We start from the raw sequence: 20,324 nt of genomic DNA, 5'->3' as shown, positions 1-20,324 counted from the left end.
TGTCGATCCCAAATTAGTTCGACATTTTTTCACCAAGGGGATAACTTTTCTTGCTCCCAAGGATCCGTCTTGCCCTTCAAAATGTCGACCAACTGCTTCTCTTCTACAAGGTTCTTCTCATAAGAACATCGTTCTGTTTGTATGTTTGTCTGCTTGTCTGCTTGTCTGTTTGACCATTTGTCTGTTTGTTTTCTCGTATGCTTGTCTGCTCGTCTGCTTGTCTGCTCGTCTGCTCGTCTGCTCGTCTGCTTGTCTGCTTGTCTGCTTGTCTGCTTGTCTGTTTGTCGCTTACAGGCACTGTTCTCAGAAATGGTTACACTGACTGATACAATTGGTGGTCGAGGCTTCTCCTGCACACGCATGTGGTGAGTTAGATCTGTTAGGATGTTTATGGGGTCTCCAGATTTGCAAGGAGTGTACAATTTTTTTTCACTAAATATAGTCATCTGGGGTATCAAATGAAAGGTCACGATTAGCACTTTTCAATACTGGCCTCAGTTCTGTAATTCAGTGCACAATGAGGAGGCATCCCTCCCTCCCATGGGGTTAGAAAGTGGTCATTTCTTTTGAAGACCCATTCTTAGAACCTATCCAACCAAAAAATCTGAAAAAGGTCACGAAGCTGCAACTATACGATTTTTAGTAAGTTACTGCAAAACTCTCCTTACGTTTATCCTAAAATCATGAGTAGTTATATAGTCTAAAGTATAAAGGATGATCCTACCAAGTTTAGTGGAAATCGCACTATTGTTAACAAAGTTATTGTAGGTCGAAGTTGTCGCTTCAGTGCAGACTTTGAATGTCAGTATCCGGCAAAAGTGAATATTCTGACATATGGAGCAAATGTCCACTGAAATATTTTTGTAAAAGAAATATACAAAACCCTTGATACCTGAAGGGTCCAGCTTCGGGTTTCCCGACTTGTTAATTATTTGTATATTTAATTTGTAATTTTAGTTTTGATAGTTCGTCCTCGTGACGCTTTCATATGAGTGATGGTTTTCTTTCATTTTAACTTTATTATTCTCTTATTTCCGATTTTAGCTTTACATAGATTATAATGAATTTCAGATAAATTTCTTTTGATTAGAGGACTCCCGTTTCGCTTCCTCCTCTTTAACCCTGAAAAAATCTCCCAAAATAGGGGCATAATCCAATAGAATGGCCGAAGGCCATGCCGCACTATACACCCGAGGCAGGAGAAACCTCGACTCCATCGTGGATCCTCCCTTTCAATCGCGGCACTTGGGTCCAAAGAGGGGTCGTATTTTTTTTATTTTCCCTTTCCAATTTAGCCCACGTGTTGATTATTCAATAGGTGAATTAGGTGAATTCGGTCAGTTGATAGTTAATCAACCGTGCCAGCGCTGGATCCACTTCTCAATATGGGGAATCTGGCTGTGAGTCCAGCGACACCACTGTGAGGCATTCCACCATTGCTGCTACTTTTTTAGCGACTTCCGCCTTGTCGTCTTTCCATATCCTGTATCCTTTTCAGGTAGATGCATTCTCGTTTTCTCGTACAGACAGGGTGCTTTATTTGCAAGAATGTCCTTGGGAACAATTCCCGCAATAACACACTCTGCCTCACCAGAGATATTTCTAAAGGTACTACACATCCTTAGTGCCATTAAACAGTAAGCCATGTTTACCCCTCCGATTGCTTCCTCCCAGACCAGTGCCGAATATAATATAATAATAATGCCGCAAGTAATCTGCGGCTGTGGCTTGAACCTCCAATGTTAGGCATCATTCGTGCCAACGATACACTCGTATTTGCCGCTTTCTCATAGGCAGAGTTCAAGTATCCCAGATATTTCATAATCGACTTTGAAGGGATGGCTAATTGTATGCCTGTTCCTACGCTTGATAAACCGGATCACTTCCGTATTTTGATCCACAAGGTTTTGGCATTAGTGGTTTCTTTAGGATACACTTCAGGTTTCTACGTGAAATTAGGCATAATTTATTCAAATGACACAATTAAATTTCAAATTCCTATTCAGTGACTTTTAAGTGCCTGATTTTGTGTGGGAAGCATCCCACCGAAAATATTTATGATACATCTAATAAATTTCATATCGAACAATATTGCTGGCTGTGTTAAACAAAAAGATTGTTGTGATTACATCAAATACGATTTATTAATTATGTGCGGCATAGAAATATAAATAATTATTATTAACACTCCAAATGGTGGGTTTAGTCATCTGTTATTATTTGCTAAAATATCAGACGCATTTATTGATTTACCTTGATTACATGGCAAAATCTATTGGAAATATTCCATTATGGCTGAATACAGAAGTCATCATTTAGTTAATTAATAAATTCAATTATTCTATTGAATACTTTCAACTTTGCAGTTTTTATATGCAACAATTACCAATTCATTAGCTCAATTTGATTTGAAAAGGCTTTAATTTTCCAGAACATTAAGTATTCATTATTTTTGCCGAAATTCTGATTTTTGAACGATACTCGCCGATATTCTGTAATAAATTGAGATTAGGGCCTTCGCGAAGAACACCACCAATTGTAGCGTTCCGTCAACCTAGATATGTCTCAGAAATGGAGGCAGAGGAACTGGTTGATTCCGAAGGTCGAGCTCTGGTTGATGCGCAACCATGGTTCATCACTGGACACATCGGTTACACTAACTATTTATATCGTAAAGAACATGACATTAGGCCTTCTTTGGGAAACGTATGCAGATGCTTAGGAATCTCAGAGCCCATATTGTTGCATTCCCCGAGGTTTATGGTAAAAATAAGAGCTTAACTCACTATTAGCGCAGGATTAAAAATCAGGACTTTGTGCAAGAAAAGGTACTGAACAAGCCTTCAACATCAAATGACTTTAATTTTCAAATAAAAGCGGAAAATCTTAGACTTGTTAAAGGAGTAGGCAAAACTTCTAGCGTCTTCTACAGTACAGGGTGCGGCAGCATAACTTCCTTTTTTAAAATGCGCGCCACTCAGTTAGTTGATGTCATAGCGGAGCGCTAGTGGTCTCGTTCAAGAGGGGATACTGTAAAGTTTTGTCCCAACACGGTTCAGTCGCCATCATGCGTTGGAATAGTGAGGAGCGTGCCTTTGCCGTTGAGGTTTACTTTTCAAGCGGATGTTCGGTTATTGCAACACAGCGTGCATTTCGGAATTGCTTGAATTTAGCCCCATTGGCTCCCGTCCCAGACCGCAAATCAATTGTTACATGGGTCACTACATTCAGACAAACTGCAAGTGCGACAAAAGGAAGAACTGGAGTCCCTCGGCCCGTTAGATCACCTGAGAACATTGAAGCAGTGAGAGCGTCAATGTTGCGATTGCCACGGCGTTCTGCGCGCAAACACGCATCTGCCCTTGGACTATCCGATCGTTCTGTGAGAAGAATTCTTCGTGATGATCTTCATTTTCATCCCTATAAGATGGCGATAGTGCAGGAACTTTCAGAACGTCACTTCAATTCTCGGATGAACGCGTGTGAGCTTCTTCTTGATGTCGTTCCCGAGGGTGCTATTGTTTTTTTTAGCGATGAAGCCCATTTTCATTTGTGTGGGTGGGTTAACAAACAAAACATGCGCTACTGGGCTGACACCAACCCTCGAGAATTGCATCAAAAGCCTTTGCATTCACCCAAAGTCACAGTGTGGTGTGCAATTTCCTCAGCTAGAACTATTGGTCCCTGGTTTTTTGACGAAAATGAGGTTACAGTGACAGTGAATTCGGACCGGTATGTAAACATGCTACAGATTTTTTTTTCCCACGGCTAGAAAATTTGGATTTGGGGGACACTTGGTTCCAACAAGACGGTGCAACAGCACACACTTCAAGAGTATCGATGGCTGTTTTGAGGGAGCACTTTCCAGAGCGAGTTATCTCAATTAGAGCCGATTTGAATGGCCGGCACGCTCTCGCGATCAGTCCCCTTGTAATTTTTTTCTATGGGGTTTTTTGAAATCCCGTGTTTATGTGAACCGTCCAAGAAGCCTACAAGATTTGAAGACCAACATCCAAGAACAAATTGCCAACATAACACCTGATATGCTAACAAGAGTCATGACAAAAGCCAGAAATCGGTTTACGCAATTTATGGAGAATGGGGGACGTCACCTAACAGATTTGATCTTCAAAACAATGTAAATAAAAACTTTAGACATGTACCTACATTATAAAAAATAAATAAATATTTTCCGATGCATACAATATTTTTTATTGAGTTTTGAAAAAGGAAGCTATGCTGCCGCACCCTGTATATATTCGTCATCTCATCTTCCAAGATGTCAATGGGCATCATTCTAGAGATGACGAATGCTGCATCATCTGAGACAGTCCTGAATGCCGAGCATTCCCTTAGGGCTGTTCTTCTGTAGACTGAACTCAGTTTGTTAGCATTAAATGTAACCTGCAATCCCTTTCCCTAAACTGGAGCTGCATAGAGCAGGATCAAACTCACTGCCCTAGCTTTAAGCAACCTAGAAGCATGTCATGGCCCTCCCACGTTTGGCATCATCCTTGTCAGGGCTACACTTGCAGTGGATGGTTTGTCATAAACATACTACACGTGTTGTTTATAGTTAAGCTTCCCGTCTATTATCATTCTCAAGTATTTGATGGCAGTCTTAGAAGTGATGATATGATTCCCAATTTGAATACGGGCAAAATTTCTTTCACGGCGCTTGATGATGAGGACCGTTTCCGTTTTTTCCACGGCAAATGTCACACTAGGACTCTCTAGCCAACTCTTAACAGCACTGATCGCTTCGCAAGGGTATAATTCACCATCTTCGTGGTGCTTTGCGAGCACCCCTTCCTCGGGAAGGGAAAGGTTAAGTACATCATTGTACATGAGGTTCCACAACAGCGGGCCCAGTACGGAGCCCTGTGGGACACCCGCGAAGACAACGTACTCACGGGGTCCGTCATCGGTGTCATACTAAAGCCCTCGTTCTTGTATATAGCTGTTGACAAAACTGCAAGATAAGCGGGAATACCAATCTTCGCCAAAGATTCCCGTATTAGGTACCAATTGGCCGAATTGAATGCATTTCTCACATCCAGGATCACTACCACGCAATATTTGCTAGTATTGCCCTTTCCGTGGATTGCATCTTCGGCCAAGCCAGTAATCATTGTGATGGCATCACTGGTTGATCTGGCTTGACGAAACCCATACTGCTGATCTGAGAGTCCTCCCTGGCGCTTTAGTATTTTGCCCACAGTGTCCAAAAGAAAAATAGCTCTGCAGAAGGTTGGCTCACCTGAAGAGGGTGAAACCCTAGATTCTGAACTCTATACCATGTGATACACGATAAGGGAGAAGAAGTTCTTCCCACAACGTATCAGAGACATAGGTATGCAAGTAGGAACGTTCATACCTCCAGAGCCAGGTAAGAGCATCCATGAAGGATAGCAGTTACCCAGCCTCGCAACCAGAGATCTCTTTGATGTCGCCCAAGATTGCGATAACTCGCCGGATGCGTGTTTGACCCGCAGTTGATGTAGGTGGCATTATCCCCCTGCTTTTTGGGGTACTGAGGGCGACCACTTGGGGTGCTACATTTAAGACAACGTAGGGCAGGTTGCAGTTTGACGCGGTGTGTCCAATTGACAGTTGCGACATTTACAATTCCATCGAACTTGACAGCTTCAAATTTCACCATACAGTGAAACGTCGCTCTGGATTTTGAGAGCGAGGACTGAGAGTGAGGAAGAGGTGTAATGGATTTGGGTTACGATGAGATGCGCTCGTCTCGTATGGGCGGACACAGGTTGCCTCGCTAACTCCTAGATGATGAAGTTCGTCTAGAATCTCCTGCGGGGAGTATGTAAATCTAGCCTGCATTCTTCCGGTTCTCATGGGAACTGAGGATCTTCTTGGGAAGTAGGTCTGGTTGTTCGTAATTGGAGATCATTTGTGAAGCATCGAACCGTTTGGATGGATGGATGGATGCTTTTAGGGCCAGGATCAAGTTCCTGGGGCGGTAGGAACCTATCGACTACATCGCGTTTCGACATGTCCATTGTCGACGCGCCTTCTCACTATTAATGTTCAAGTTCCAGATGGTCACTTAAATAGTTCACGTGCACACCCTCACACTATCGCACTTCTGAAATATTCACTTAAGCCCAAGGTTTGAACCGCGACCAAAAGTCATCTACAGAGTTGGAAAGGTACAGTATGAGTTGGAGGAGATGGACGGTCGTAGTCTGCGCGTCACTCACGCGAAGGAGCTCAAAGTCTTACCCACTGGCTGGATCTTTGGATGCCTTTCCTCGTACAACACCCAAATACTCAGCCGGTTAGCAGTAGTGATTGCCTCACTGGTCTTGAGCCTTACTTCCTTGAGCGGGTCTCGGAAACCCAGCTGCTCTGTAGGGTCCGCGGCTTCGTGACCGGAGTGGAATTTCGTTTAAATATCAAAATCTCCTAAGTTTCACTACAAGGGAAATATGCTCCATCCAAGGAAATGAGTGATTCAGATGCTGCGCAGCTGCGGACACTTCAACCTTGGGGGAGTCGGTGTTCAGCAAACTGAAAAGTCGATAACTTACTTACGTTTCCTAACTTTACGTACTTTGGAAGTACTTTGCTTTAGTTCTTTCCCCGTCAGTCCTAAAAATTAAATTAAAAGGACTAAAAGACCTTAAAAGGGCAGATGTGCGGATATTTTGGTATTCCTAAGGATACTCTTGCAATAGTTCGTTGTTATTATTCTGTTAAGGGAAAGGTCGCACCGCGTCCTTGTGCCCCTTTTACTGGTTATAGTGTACCTATTGATCATAGTATCTCAAGCTGCCGCACCCTGTAATATTGAAACTCAAAAAATAGTTAACCCGGGGTAGAAGTCACCCTTTAAATGCAGCTCAAATTAACCATTCGCTAATCAAGCTGCTAATGGTCAGGTTGGTGTATCCGTTCATTCTGGCGACATCAAAAGTGGACACGCCCTCCTTCGCTATGCTTTCCGCGATGCTTCATGAAAAAAGGATGCTTCGACGGCAAGCGTTCACAAAGCTGTCCCCTGATCAACAGCCCAAAAAATTTTTGAATTTAGCCAGATTTGCCTTTGATTAAAACGAAAACTTGGAAAACATGGATTTGACGTTGTTATCAGCAGCTGATTTCTATTTAGTCAGTTCTAAACTCTTCTGGGATCTGTCAAGATGGCGAAAAGCTACCAAATTCATTTTGGAAACCTACATAATAATAATTGTTAGCGCGATATTCCCATTGAATCTAGGCCTTGAAATGTGTTAGAGCACTTCATTCTAGACTGTAACGTAGAAACCATTTGAAAAACGGAAATTTTGGCGAAGAAATGAAGCCTGTGGAAAAAAAAAGCCAAGAGAGGTAGCTACTAAGTATCATGCCTGGTGCCGAAAGAAATGCCCTCTGGCAAAGTCTACAAAGACCTGTAACATGCCTGCTGGTGAATATATCATTATTGCAGGCGACTTTACTGGTCATGTGGGTCGAAAAGTAGACGACAATCGGGGGAAAACGGTTTGTAGCGCGCAATCAAGGTGGCTAGCGTATTGTTGATTTTCTGGACATTTAAGACCTCACACTTGGAAATGCATGGTTAATCAAACGATTGTCTCATCTTCCTACATTCTATAGTGGCAACAGTAAAAGGCAAATCGGCAATATCCTCATAAGACGTCGTCATTTTATCACCATCACTGACTGCAAAGCCGTTCTCGTCAAGAGACCATCGCAATTTAACATCGGCCATTGATTGCCGATAAAACACTGCGAATTTGAGTGCGATTACCAATTATTACGAATATCGAAAAATCAAGCAAGTTAAAAGCAAAATCCACAAAGCGGCTTATTCCACCCTCGAGGTCCCCAAGCCAGGTAAGCAATACATCAACCATGATACTTGGCTTTGGAGCGACAATATTCAAGTAAGGGTCAAGTGAAGGAAATGCCTTTAATAAAAGTTTCTCGATGATAAAACGCCGGTCAATTGGCCCACATTCGAAGCAATTCCACTTTTCAGCGCAACTGAAGTCTAGAAAGTCATAAAGCGAATGAATCAGGGAAAGCCACAGGACCTGATGACGCATCTGAGCTCTGGAAAACGAGGAGCTGGAATCCAACAATGTTCTCCAATCGGGTTATTTAGTAAGGCCACCACTAAAGTCATGGTCATGTAAATTGTGCTAAGGAGAATTCACTTACCCATCGAAACAATATTGGCTTGATACGCTGGTCCCGAGCCCAGGCAAAGGAAGAGAGTTTGAAGCAACGTACTTTGTACTATCCTCAGTAAAAGAAAAATAAAGTGCTGAGGTCAGGAAAAGGGATAAATAAAGTATTCTTAGAGTTATTCCATACTAAATCCTACCTGATCTTCCTTGGTGACAGGTCCCGCGGCAGGACAAGCCAGAAAATGCATCCAATGTTGCTAGAAACAACATGATCGAATCGAGGAACAAACCTCGGAAAGATCCATCTCGACACGAGAGGACGGGCCCTGGTCCTGTCGAGAAATTAGCAAGGATTTTTGACGCATGGAGGACGTCAGGACGTAAGTAAGTTAGTTTAAGCGAAACAAATACGTATCTGCATGCTAAATGTTGGCCCCCCAGCTGGAAACACCAAGGAACTCGAAGAGGCCTTCGGAAGAGGCATATTGATATCTGCGCTCTGCAAAAAACCCGGTAGTCTGGTACCAAAAGCTGCAACATTGAAAGCGAACTCGGTACAAATGGCTATAAACTTCTCTATTTTGGCAGCCGGCTGATGAAGCTCACCATTATATTAGCCGATTGCACTTTTTACTTCTTCATCGCATACGCACACATAGGTCGACCTGATGCCGAGAAAGATGCCTTCTAGTAACTTCTCGATACAAAGACCTGCAACGTGCCTGCTGATGACTATTTCATCGTGGCCGGCGACCTCAATGATCATGTGGGTCAGAAGCCAGACGGTAACAGATGCCATGGGGGAAAGCGGTTTGGAAGGCGCAATGAGGATGGCGAGCATATAATCGATTTTGCGGAGACCCACGACCTTGGTTCATCAAACGATTGTCTCACCTTCCAACATTTTATAGTGAGAATAGTGAAATGCAAATCGGATATATTTTTGTAAGACGCCGACATTTTACCACCGTCACTGATTGCAAAGCCGCTTCCTATCAAACCATCCCATCGAATCAAACCACCTATAAAACAGTGTAAAAAACGCACTGACCCGCCGTGCATTAAATGGTGACTGCTTCCTAAGAAGAAAGAAGAAATGATCTCAATTACGCGGTTACCAACCAACCTCCTCTTTGTTCTTGGATGTGGAAGAATTGTGGAACCAAATGAAAGACACGATCTACAAAGCGGCCTCTGCAAACCTTGGGATCGCCAAATCAGGTAAGCGGTACATCGACTGAAATATATGCCCGTGGAATGACGATGTTGAAATGAAGGTCCGTGGAACGAAATGCCTCTACGACAAGTCTTTCGACGGTAAAATGCTCGTCAATTGGCAAATTTATAAGAATGTCAACTGAGAAGTAAAGAAAGCGATCACTGTCACCCGAGCGGTCCATTACAAAAATCTTTACGATAAACTGGACACTCGGGATGGCGAGAGAGATCTGTATCGATTTGCGAAAAGCCGAAACAAACCCACACAGGATATCGAACACTTCCACAATCATTGCCGACATTTGGAGCAGTTCCACCTGTCAGCGAAACTGAAGTCGAGGAAGCAATAAAACAAATGAAATCGGGGATAGCCACAGGACGCCATCGTATCTGAACTCTGGAAAGCGGAGAGCTGGGATCCAACACTGTGGCTCAGTGACTTCTTTAATCGAATTATTCAGGAACGTAGAACACCATCTGACTGGCAAGAAAGTAGCACATCCCAACATGGAAAAAAAAGGTAGTCCAGCAGAATGGTCAAACTACCGTTCGATCTGGTTACTTTCCCATACCATGAAGATTTTTGAACTGAGTCTTGACAACTGTATTCGTGAAATCGTTCAAATAATCGTGAATCAAGCTAGATTTGTCAAGAATTGCGGAACTACTGAAACAATACATGCTATGCGGTTACTCTTGGAGAAACATTGGGAGAAGCATCACTTTCATTACAATGCATTTCAGGATCTAGAGAAAGTGTTTAAGCGTGTTCGCCACGAACTCAGCTGGTATGCTCTACGAACTCGTGCGCTGGGTTCAATTGCTCTACCACGATCCGAAAAGTAAAGTTTCAAGTGTGGCGAGTGTATCAAAGCCACTTCGTGTCTCTGTTGGTGCCCATCAAGGAAGCTCCCTCTCAACACTCCTCTTTGTTCTTTTTATGTGGGAGGGGTGATCCAACGTCCAGCGCCCTATACACTGCTTTATGCAGATGATGTTTTCCTAGCGTCCAATAGCAAAAATGATCTCCAGTAACTTGTCTAAAAATGGAATGACCACCTCATAAAACTGAGTTTTTGACGACGGATCCCCATAAAACAGTCATAATCACTGTCAGGGGCAGCGACCTGCCCAGAACTGACCGATTTAAATACCTCGGGCCAACGCTATCAGCCAATGGACAACTACATTATGAAGTTGCTTCATCCACAACTTGTCTTCTTCTGATCGACGTATCAACGAACGTCTCAAGTCTAAAACTTACCGCAATGTCGTCCGTCGTGGTTCTGAGTGTTGGCCAACTATAAAAGACAATGAACGGTGTCTTGCGGTAATGGAGACGAAGATGTTGCGTTGGATTAGTGGCGCGATACGTTTTGATCACATCCCAAGTGAAGATATCCGCGATCGATATAGAGCTTCACCGATCGTGGAGAAACTACGAGAGTGGGGTCTTCGATGGTATGGTCACGTAATTCGCGCCAAAGAAAATTCACTCGCCGTGATTGTTCTGAACATGGAAATCGATTGTAAGCGAACAAAAGGCCGGTCAAAATAAAGGTGGCTTGATACGCTGGATAGGCATTTAAAAACTTCGTGACTGCATCCAGATCAGGCATTTGATAGGACCAAATGGCGAAACCGATTACGACGAGCCAACCCCCATTGTGAACGAGACAAAGGCTGGCGAAAAAGAAGATGGCATAGCAGCACTTTAGTTCTCGCCCGTCTTCTGGTATTGCCAATGTTGATTTAAATCAGCCTAGCAATGTTCTGCCTTAGTAAGTCCTGCCGACCTTCCAGACGAACACAAAACAATAACGCAAAAGCGAGTCTTCTGATCGTGCAATCTGGCAACTGCAACAATTTCATAATTGATTTGAGATAGAATTCTCGAAGTTCCTGGAGATGCATAGAGCCTGGAAATACCTGATCTATGCTAGGATCTATTTCTGAGAATTCTATGTACGCGCTTTGGAATTCGTCCAGAATCTCAGTGGAGGCTTAAGCTGGGCGCTGAAGAGGAGTCCTTTGGCGAGTACTGAGCCTGTTACCCGCAGTGCGGCGTGGTGTTGTTGATGCCGCCGCCTCTACCTCCATCGACTCTTAGTCATCATTTATGTGTTATTATTTTTATTTTCACCATTTTTATTTCATTTGATGAATTTTTGATTATTACTTGGATTATTTTATTTTTGATTTAGTTGTAGTCTTTTTTCTTCCTTTATATTTCCAAGAAATCCAGTTAATTCTTTTTGATTTGAGGAGTTCCTTTCCCTCTCTTCGTCTCTAGTTTCGAAAAACTTTCTTTTTATAAGGAATATCCACCAAAAGAATGGCCTACAGATGTCAAGGTAGGGTAGGAACCTCCAACGCCGCGCTTCATCATACATCTGAGGCTGGAGGAACATCGATCGAGGATGCTATTCATCGTGGATCACCCCTTTTGATCACGACACCCGGGTCTGGAGATTTACGGCTCCACGGGCGCGTTCGAGCAGTTCGCACTTCAATGCAACTTCAATATTTGCAAGTGGACCTTCGCAGTCAATTTCGCCAGGTTTTTGGGATAGCTCTCCCCTCTTGGTCGTCTCAGCCTACTTAAAATGGTCTTTTGACTACCGCCAACCCATTCCGTCATTGCAAACCTTTTAAAAACTAAAACTTTTGACAGTACGTGTGTAGGCTTCTACAGTCTACAGTTTAATTTGGCAGTTTCAACTGATCAGTTCAAACTGTCAGTTAAAACCAAACGTTTGAAGCCGGTTTTATTTCGAAATAAAAGGCTTCAGGATGGATGTGTTTATAGTATCTGAGGACTCAAAACCCTCAAAGTACTTTAAATGGACCCAATATGACGCTAAATAGGCTATGTATTGTTCGAAAACCCACCACATATGAAAGACCATCTTAGATTTTTTTTTTGACTGCTGCCAAGGGTATAAGTGTGGGGCTGTCAAATGAAAACCATTCACGAAGGCTTCTTTTTAAAATTGATACCTTCTCGACCGAGAAATCTGAGAAAATTCAAAATAATATTCTTGTACAAATCTAGGCCTCGGATCATGTTCGTGTCAATCTAACACCTGCTTAAATAAGGAGATTTTTTCATTTAGGGAAAATCGTAAAAGTCCGTTTTCCGTAGTATTAAAATTTAACGACTATTTTTGGTCCACCGAAAATAGTGAAACAGAAAACCAAATTGTGCAAGGATAAGGAAGACTGCATCGGGAAAATGCATAGAATTGTCTGCAACTACATGGCATAATGCAGTTAATTGCATCCGGAAAATCTCCTGTTGAATGGACAATGCCATGAACATTTGCCTCCTATGCCCCAATTCACATGAATTTTTGTTCAAAGGAGTCTATATGTGAGCTAGCAATTTGGAAATTGTATATATATATAAGCATGTAAGAGCGTATTATAAAAGAGTACTGCTCGTAAAGGACAATGTTTGCGTACAAAGGGAATTCCACCTACCTCTTCTCGCAACCGGTCATCTAACAAAGTGCTGGTTTCTAAAAATTTCCAACTCAACTGGTCAGTATTGGACAAGGGCTGATTATGAACACCGTTAGAAAAGATTCGTTCCAAATTAGAACTTCCGTCAAGAAAATCATTCACCATTTCCACTGCATTCTAAACTTAAAAACACTCTGAACATATCTACAACAAACACTCATTAAACGACCGAACAAACTAACAACCCCAACATTGCATCAAGCGGAAAACGCACGAATATAAACAATGAACGCAACACCCATTCACATCTGAATTTTCCAGAAAAAATTCAATTACATTTAGCGATCGAGAACAATCTCCAATCTTAATTCACCAGAAAAAAACTCCACTAAGACCGGTAAAAGTATTTAAAATTCAAAGCGCATCGCACCCGTTCACGAATACTTCCCGCAAACCACTGAGGAGGTCATCCTGGAATCCTTTTTTATTCGGCTTCCTATTCGCATTCCGTTCAGTTCCTAGAGAAAATTGTTCCTCAAACTCTGTCTAGGCGAACAGATTCCACATTAAACAATTTTCCGACTCTTATAGTGGAATAAGGAAGCGAAGAGTAGCTTTCCCGGTATGGTCCACAACAGTCCCTTACGCTCCACACATAGCACGTGTTGCCCGGCGGAAAAGCGCATGCCTGCAGTTTTTATATGGAAAATCGTTTTACACCTTCAGAGAATCACATACATAAGCTGTTGTACATAGATATCAAGACACGTGAAAACACAATGTACTCCTCATGTGAGAAGATAAAAACAGAAACAGAATCCAGATAAACAGATTCCAATGAAATTTGTACAAAGAAATGGTAAAATTTTTACTCGTGCGTTTGGAATTTTAATGGAAATGTATTTTGGGATGATTGTGGAAAGGATAGGAAAAAACGCTAAAAGCTAATTGGAAAAATCAAACGTATCGGGTTTGATCGGTTTTAATGGATTTCCCGAAATAATTAATTAATGATTTGGAGTAATTTTCCGGGGGCTATAAATATTTGGTCAGAAATATGGTACGTCGCGATGGCCTTGCATGTTCAAATCAAATTGTTTAACCCTGAAATCGAGAGAAATCTGGTTTGTTCTTCGCTAGAGATTCCAGATCCCGGGTAACTTTATATAATATTTTTGATTCTAATTTTGAAATCTAAATACACACCTGAACGAGATTATCAGTGTCAAATAGGGCGGTGAATCTCATAATGCTGAAGTTCTTAATTTCCCTTGACATTATTTTATGACACTGGCGGCGAAGGTGCAACCGTTTCTCAGAAAAATGCATGTGACAGATAGGCAATAGGTGATCAAAATATTGGTGGAATGAAAAAATCGAAGAGTTCCGATCTTCAGGTTTTCAAGCAAGAAGGTCCTGCCATCGATCTAGAGACAGACTAGACTTCGGCGCGGACTTCGAATGGGAATATACGAGAACCTCAAGCAGGTTTATGAGAATGCTTCAAGGAATGGCAGGAATGGAGGCAGACAAAAACCCCTGGGGAGCAAAGTACGGGGTTGTTTTGAAGAATATCAGAGGACGAACGCCGCAACTGACCTGCACGGATCTTCTACTCGGTAAAGTGAGAGGTCGAAAAAAGGGAGCGCATGCCTGCAGTAACTGAGATGGAACTTCTAGAGATTTACAGGAGAATCGATAATAATGAAGCTCTCGCTTTGGATGGTGTTCTAAATGAAGCCCTTAGACTCGCTGTTAACACCAGCCCTGACTGACTTATCAGCGTATTGCATGTTTATGCATCATAGAAGGAGTTTTACCCGATCAGTGGAGGAGGCAAGAGAGTTGAGACACCATGTCGGCTAATAAATTCTGTACATGCTCATTCATCATAATCAACGGGGCAACAAACGATATCCGGTCTAGGCTTGCCTTAGTAAGGAACTCCAGACATCCCGACTTTTCGGCAAGGTCCAACAATTTGATATCGCTAAAAGCTGTCTGGCGTCCTGACCTACGCCATCGCTCCATCTCAGGCAGGATCTGCCTCGTCTTCATATTTTACCATAGATGCCTAATCAGGATGCAATCTTGAGGCTTTTAAATTCTCATCCATCGTATAAAGCCATCGTTGTTTCAGCTGGCCTTATGGTCATTTGTCATCGACTTCGATGTTTAGACCAATCTTGGCAAGTGAATTCTCGTTGGCGCGATTTGCGTGACCATACTATCGAAGAAGCCTCTCTCGCAGTTTTTCAACGATCGGTGCAACTCCTAATCGATCGCGGATATTCTCATTTTGGATGTGATCAAAACGTGCGACGCAAGTAGTCCAATGCAACATCTTCATCTCCATTACCGCAAGACGTCGTTCATTGTCTTTTATAGTTGGCCAATACTCAGAACCATAAAGAGCGGCAAGACGGACGACATTGCGGTAAATTTCTGATTTGAGACGTACGTTGGCACATCTATCACAAAGAACACCAGTTGTGGAACGCTACTTAATCCAGGTTGCGGTAATGCGTGAAGCAATTTTATAATGTATAATGTCCAGCCAAGAGTGCTCAATTTTTCTTGGTAAGAACCAAAGTCTCCGATGAATACATGAGGACTGGCAAGATCGTAGTCTTGTATAGTAGGAGTTTTGAACCTACGGTGAAACATTTTGAGTGAAACAGTTTCTGTAAGCTGAAATAGGCTCTGTTGGCTGCCAACAACCGTGCGCGGATTTCATCGTCACTTTTCAACGGTCTCAAAGTTGTAGTTTCCTATCTTTATTTTTTCCGTTTGACCAGTGCGATTCGATGTTGCCACCATCTCGCACCGCCTGCGCGATCTGGTTGAAAGTAGACTGTACATTTCGGGTATGCTTACACTGGACTCCAAAAATGCGTTGAATTTAGCTAGCTGGGAGTGGATAAAAAGCTCATTGGGTAAATTGGGCATCCCTAAGTATTTAATTAAGCTTCTCGTTACTTTTTGGAAAGGACACTTTGGTACGGTACGGATAAGAGACCTAAGCAGTTCACTGTCAGGTCAATAGTACCACAGGGTTCAATGTTGAGTCCTCTCCTGTGAAATGTGATTCACAATGAAGTCCTTGTCCTCTTCGTGCCGAAGGAGGCCACTATAATCGGTTCCGGCAGACGATCGAGCCGTTGTTGACGTGGCGGAACAATCATTGGAGCCATGAAAGTGTGGATATAAATGGTTCAGCTTCACTATACGTGGATGATGCTATAAAAGTGGAGGCCCCTATTATATCCGTAAATTAGTTATGGCTTGAGTGGTTGGCTCTACACTATTATACCTACACCTATCTGGAAGTGTTAGAAAAATTTGAGGTGACTAAACATGACTTACCGCTTAGTGACGCTAAGGGTATGTAGTGCTTCCAGAAGTATCTCAACTGAAGCAATGTATGTTATTGCGGGAATGGTCTCGATGAGCATTCTGGCAAGTGAGGCACGCTGTTGTCTGCACGAGGAAAGGATAAGAAATCTACCTGGCGGCAAGGTGGGGGTCGGTGGAAAAGTGGCACACTTTGATTTCGCGTATTGGGGTGTGACATGATGAGATTAGCTACCAATTGACCCAATTCCTGCCAGAAAGTATCTGCGGCGATTCACGTTGAATGAATATCTCTTTCTCCTTAAATGTTGTTGCACACCTGGGGACCTGAAACCCGTGATTTTCTACTATTTACGATTTTGTTCAGAGAAGAGGAACCTGGAAGACGCTCTGAAAATCTGCGTAAGCCCGCAGAGCATAAACGATCAAATGCTGAAGTCGGACGCAAATGGTGCACAGTGAAATCTGCAATCAAAAGGATTCAGGCGGAACTTTGTAGAGCGGAAAGTGAAGGAAGGCCGCGAAAAACGGAAGGCTTGGTCGCTTAAAGCGCAGTCCTTCCCGAAAATCTTAGGGTATGTTCAGGGCTGGGAATTCCTTTCACCAACTGGAAAAGAGAGGTGGAAGAGAGAAACTAACGTTCAGCGAATCTTTTGCAATCATTTCGTCAGTCGAGCTCAATTTTCTTCGCAACAAGAAGAGCCCGAACATGCGCAACGCGACCCCATCTACTAGCGCTCCTTAGCATCTCTCTGACAATATTGCCTAGAGAGAGCTCCCCTCACCACTCCGACAATCACCACAACGGCCGGTTGTGAGAAACAGTGGGGTACGCAGACGGTCCTCGTAGAGCTTACGATGTGTCTCCGTGTCAAGGACATCAGCCCATACCTCCGCCTCAAGGAGCATCTTCGAGTCGAACATTAAACCAAAGTGTTCGAAATCCGGTTTTAACTCTGTAGTCAACTCGCCGATCAATATGGGACGCAGAGTCGGGATTCTCTTTCTGCTCAAGATGATTACCTCGATCGCATCAATATACCCAATCCTATTTTATTCGTGTCGTTTTTGCTTTTTTTCTTTGTCATATAGGGTTGTATAATTGTTTCTTGCCTATCTCCGTTGGTTATTGCCTATAATTTGATCGATCATCCATTTTTTGTTCCGATGCCGATGATGAACCAACCACCTGAAATAGACTATCTTTCACAGGTCTGAAACCCTAAAGGGCATTTAGTCGTAAACCTGACGCATATTTAGACCAACTTTGGCCCCTATTTTGTAATTAGCATCGATGTTGAAGTGCCCAGATTTTCGAGCCAGTGTCGAAAATAGCCCATTGCAGGTTTTTGATGTGTCAGGTGGAGATAAACCTTTATTTACCCCTTTGGGCGGTCCGTGAACCAAAAGATGGGAAAAAGTTGCGTCGATTTGATTCGGTCCTCCATCAAATGTACCCAGAATAGCTTTCTCCAATCCCTCCACTTAGATGCCAGTGGACCTGTACAGCAGAACTTTCGTCACTTCCCCTGTTCATGAGATATTGATCATACCCAACGGGAATGGACATTTTTAACTTCCTTCATTCTTCAAGTTCTAATGTGATTTTAATGCACTACATATAAGAGACACGAAAATTTAAACATGACGTAAGGGTGCCCAAAATGGTCTCCCACACTCACCAGCCTGGCAGCCAATAAGGCGTGCCGAAAGGACTTTTCAGTGGAGCCGCACGTGGGTGGCAAGCTCCGGGATCAACTAAACCTAGGCCAAGGGATAGGGGCTTTGTCCCCTAAAGCAGACCCCTTCTTGACACCATTTCCTTGGGGTCCAAAAATAATAAAATTGACGATGTAGTAGGCAAAGTGGAAAAGTCGGCTGTGTTTGAGTGCAGTCCGAAAATGTAATACTAATATCAGCGAACAGCGAAGGAGGCAGCAAAGGTTGACGCATCCGTTGAGGCCCCGAGATGCCCACGACCAAATGAAGAGAAAGTTTCATAAAGTGAGGTGGCTTCCGTATGGAAACGGCAGCTTCAATACCCTGAAATAATCCACTTGCGGAAGGAAGGCCAGAGAAAAGCGCCGCAGCTGAGCAGGTGGATTTGGATATAAGGCGAGTGGGAGCGCAGCCAAATATTATTACCAGAGCCGAAGAGAAAAGGAAATCCGCGGCGGTTTTAAAGCGCATGTATTGCAGAGCGAACCATAGAAAAGCGGTAAAATGAATACGCTTCTGGGCAACACTTCATGCAAGTAGTCTCGTGGGTTAAAAAAAAGAAGACAAAGAAAGATAACCGGAGATGGCATACCGTGCGTTTAAAAAACCGTCTGCCTAAAGTTAAGGTGAATACGAATGGGGAAGCACCTAAAGAAACGGGAATTGAACTAAGGAGGCTTTGTTGATTAAACCCATGGAAGGCAGTTTTAAGATCAAGCTGAAAAGTGGAGCGGAAGAGTTCTGCATACGAAAAAGGTTGAATTGCGAAGTCCTCATTGAATTAGGTCTGAAGACAATAAACATGGGTACGTTGTGTCACTCGTTGTGATAGAAGCTGTCGAACAATGCGGGAGGAAACTTCCTAATAGCCGGAAAATCAGAAATAGTTAAGTAGTATATAGGTTACGAATTCTGATAGTAACTATAATTCTAGACTATAGGCACACCTCCACAACCTGCTGGGGATCTGACAGGGGGGCAGCATGCTGCAAACGGTGTGAGAATGTCCACAAAGCCAAAACTTGCAAGAAAAAGGAGAAGGAGTTTTTTTTTTGGGAGGATCGTGGCGTGCCTGGTGAGAACGTTGCATATACTGGAAGTTAAGGGCGATGTCCAGTCTTTAGAATGGAACTGAAAAGGGCTAGGACACGGGTAACATCATCCGCACCCTACAAATTAGCATATATCAGAATGCAACCGCCCACACGTTGCTAGCGAAATTTGCTGTCGAGGCAAAAGCTGATCTAGTGCTGATCAGTGAACATTACAGGAGCAAGGGTGCAGCTTCATGGCGTCTCTATCCAATGTTGCGATTTGGGCTCGGAATGCCACCTAATTTCGGGTTCTTGCCCATAGTCAAGAGAATGGCTTTGTTTGGATGCCATGTTTATGGATAACTTTTCTTAGTGTTTATCTTAGAATTTAAACAAAACTGAATTTTTGACGACCGATCCCCATGAAACAGGCACAATCACTGTCAGCGGCAGTGATCTGCCCAGAACTGAGCGATTTAAATACCTCGGGTCAACGCTATCGACCAATGGAGAACTGCGTTATGAAATTGCTTCACGCATTAACGCAACCTGGATGAAGTGGCGTTCCACAACTGGTGTCCTTTGTGATCGACGTATCAACGAACGTCTCAAATCTAAAATTTACCGCAATGTCGTCCGTCCAGTCGTTCTCTATGGTTCTGAGTGTTGGCCGACCATAAAAGACAATGAACGGCGTCTTGCGGTAATGGAGACGAAGATGCTACGTTGGACTAGTGGTGTCACACGTTTATATCACATCCGAAATGAGGATATCCGCGATCGTTATGCGGTTGCACCGATCGTGGAAAAGTTGCGAGAGAGGCGTCTTCGATGGTATGGTCACGCAGTTCGTGCAAATGAGAATTCACTTGCCAAAATTGGTCTGAACATCGAAGTCGATGGTAAACGACCAAAAGGCAGACCTAAGCAACGGTGGCTTGATACGCTGGATGGCGATTTGAAAGCCTCGAGGTTGCACCCAGATCAGGCATTCGATAGAGCCAAATAGCGAAGCCGATCACGACGAGCCGACCCCGCTTGTGAACGGGACAAAGGCTGAAGAAAAAGAAGAAGTGTTTATCTTAGACCAAATGAGACAACGTCGAAAGTTCCGGAGGACATCGCTTTGGGCACGGAGGGGTTGAACTTGGTTGATGGTGAATTTAATACGAGAGTGCCCAAATGGTATGTGCCTCATCCTAACTCCAGAGGTAACTGAATTCTCAAAACGACGTCGGGAACGAAACACCTGACCCACGCCAACGTCCCGGCGCCCCAGACTGCGATGAAAGCATCCCCGACGTAGCCTTGCGTTGGTATCTCTGGTTTCATCGGTGTTGGGGTTATGAGTTCTGGGAGACTTCTAAGTGACCAT

The 20,324-nt window shown here is 43.3% G+C and overlaps 1 protein-coding gene across 1 annotated transcript in view; it reads right to left on the bottom strand.

Moving 5' to 3' along the window:
• LOC119658065 (delta-sarcoglycan) overlaps positions 1–13,284 on the bottom strand; it is a 93,163-nt gene extending 79,879 nt beyond the window's left edge. The window contains exon 1 of the mRNA XM_038065318.1: positions 12,861–13,284. Coding sequence (XP_037921246.1) covers positions 12,861–13,007 — 147 coding nt within the window. The 5' untranslated portion in view covers positions 13,008–13,284. The remainder of the gene's footprint in view (positions 1–12,860) is intronic.
• Between the last annotated feature and the right edge of the window lie 7,040 nt (positions 13,285–20,324).

The sequence above is a fragment of the Hermetia illucens genome, chromosome 5 (assembly GCF_905115235.1).
Source record: "Hermetia illucens chromosome 5, iHerIll2.2.curated.20191125, whole genome shotgun sequence".
Classification (NCBI taxonomy): Eukaryota; Metazoa; Arthropoda; class Insecta; order Diptera; family Stratiomyidae; genus Hermetia; species Hermetia illucens.
This window is presented reverse-complemented; position numbering and strand designations above follow the sequence as displayed.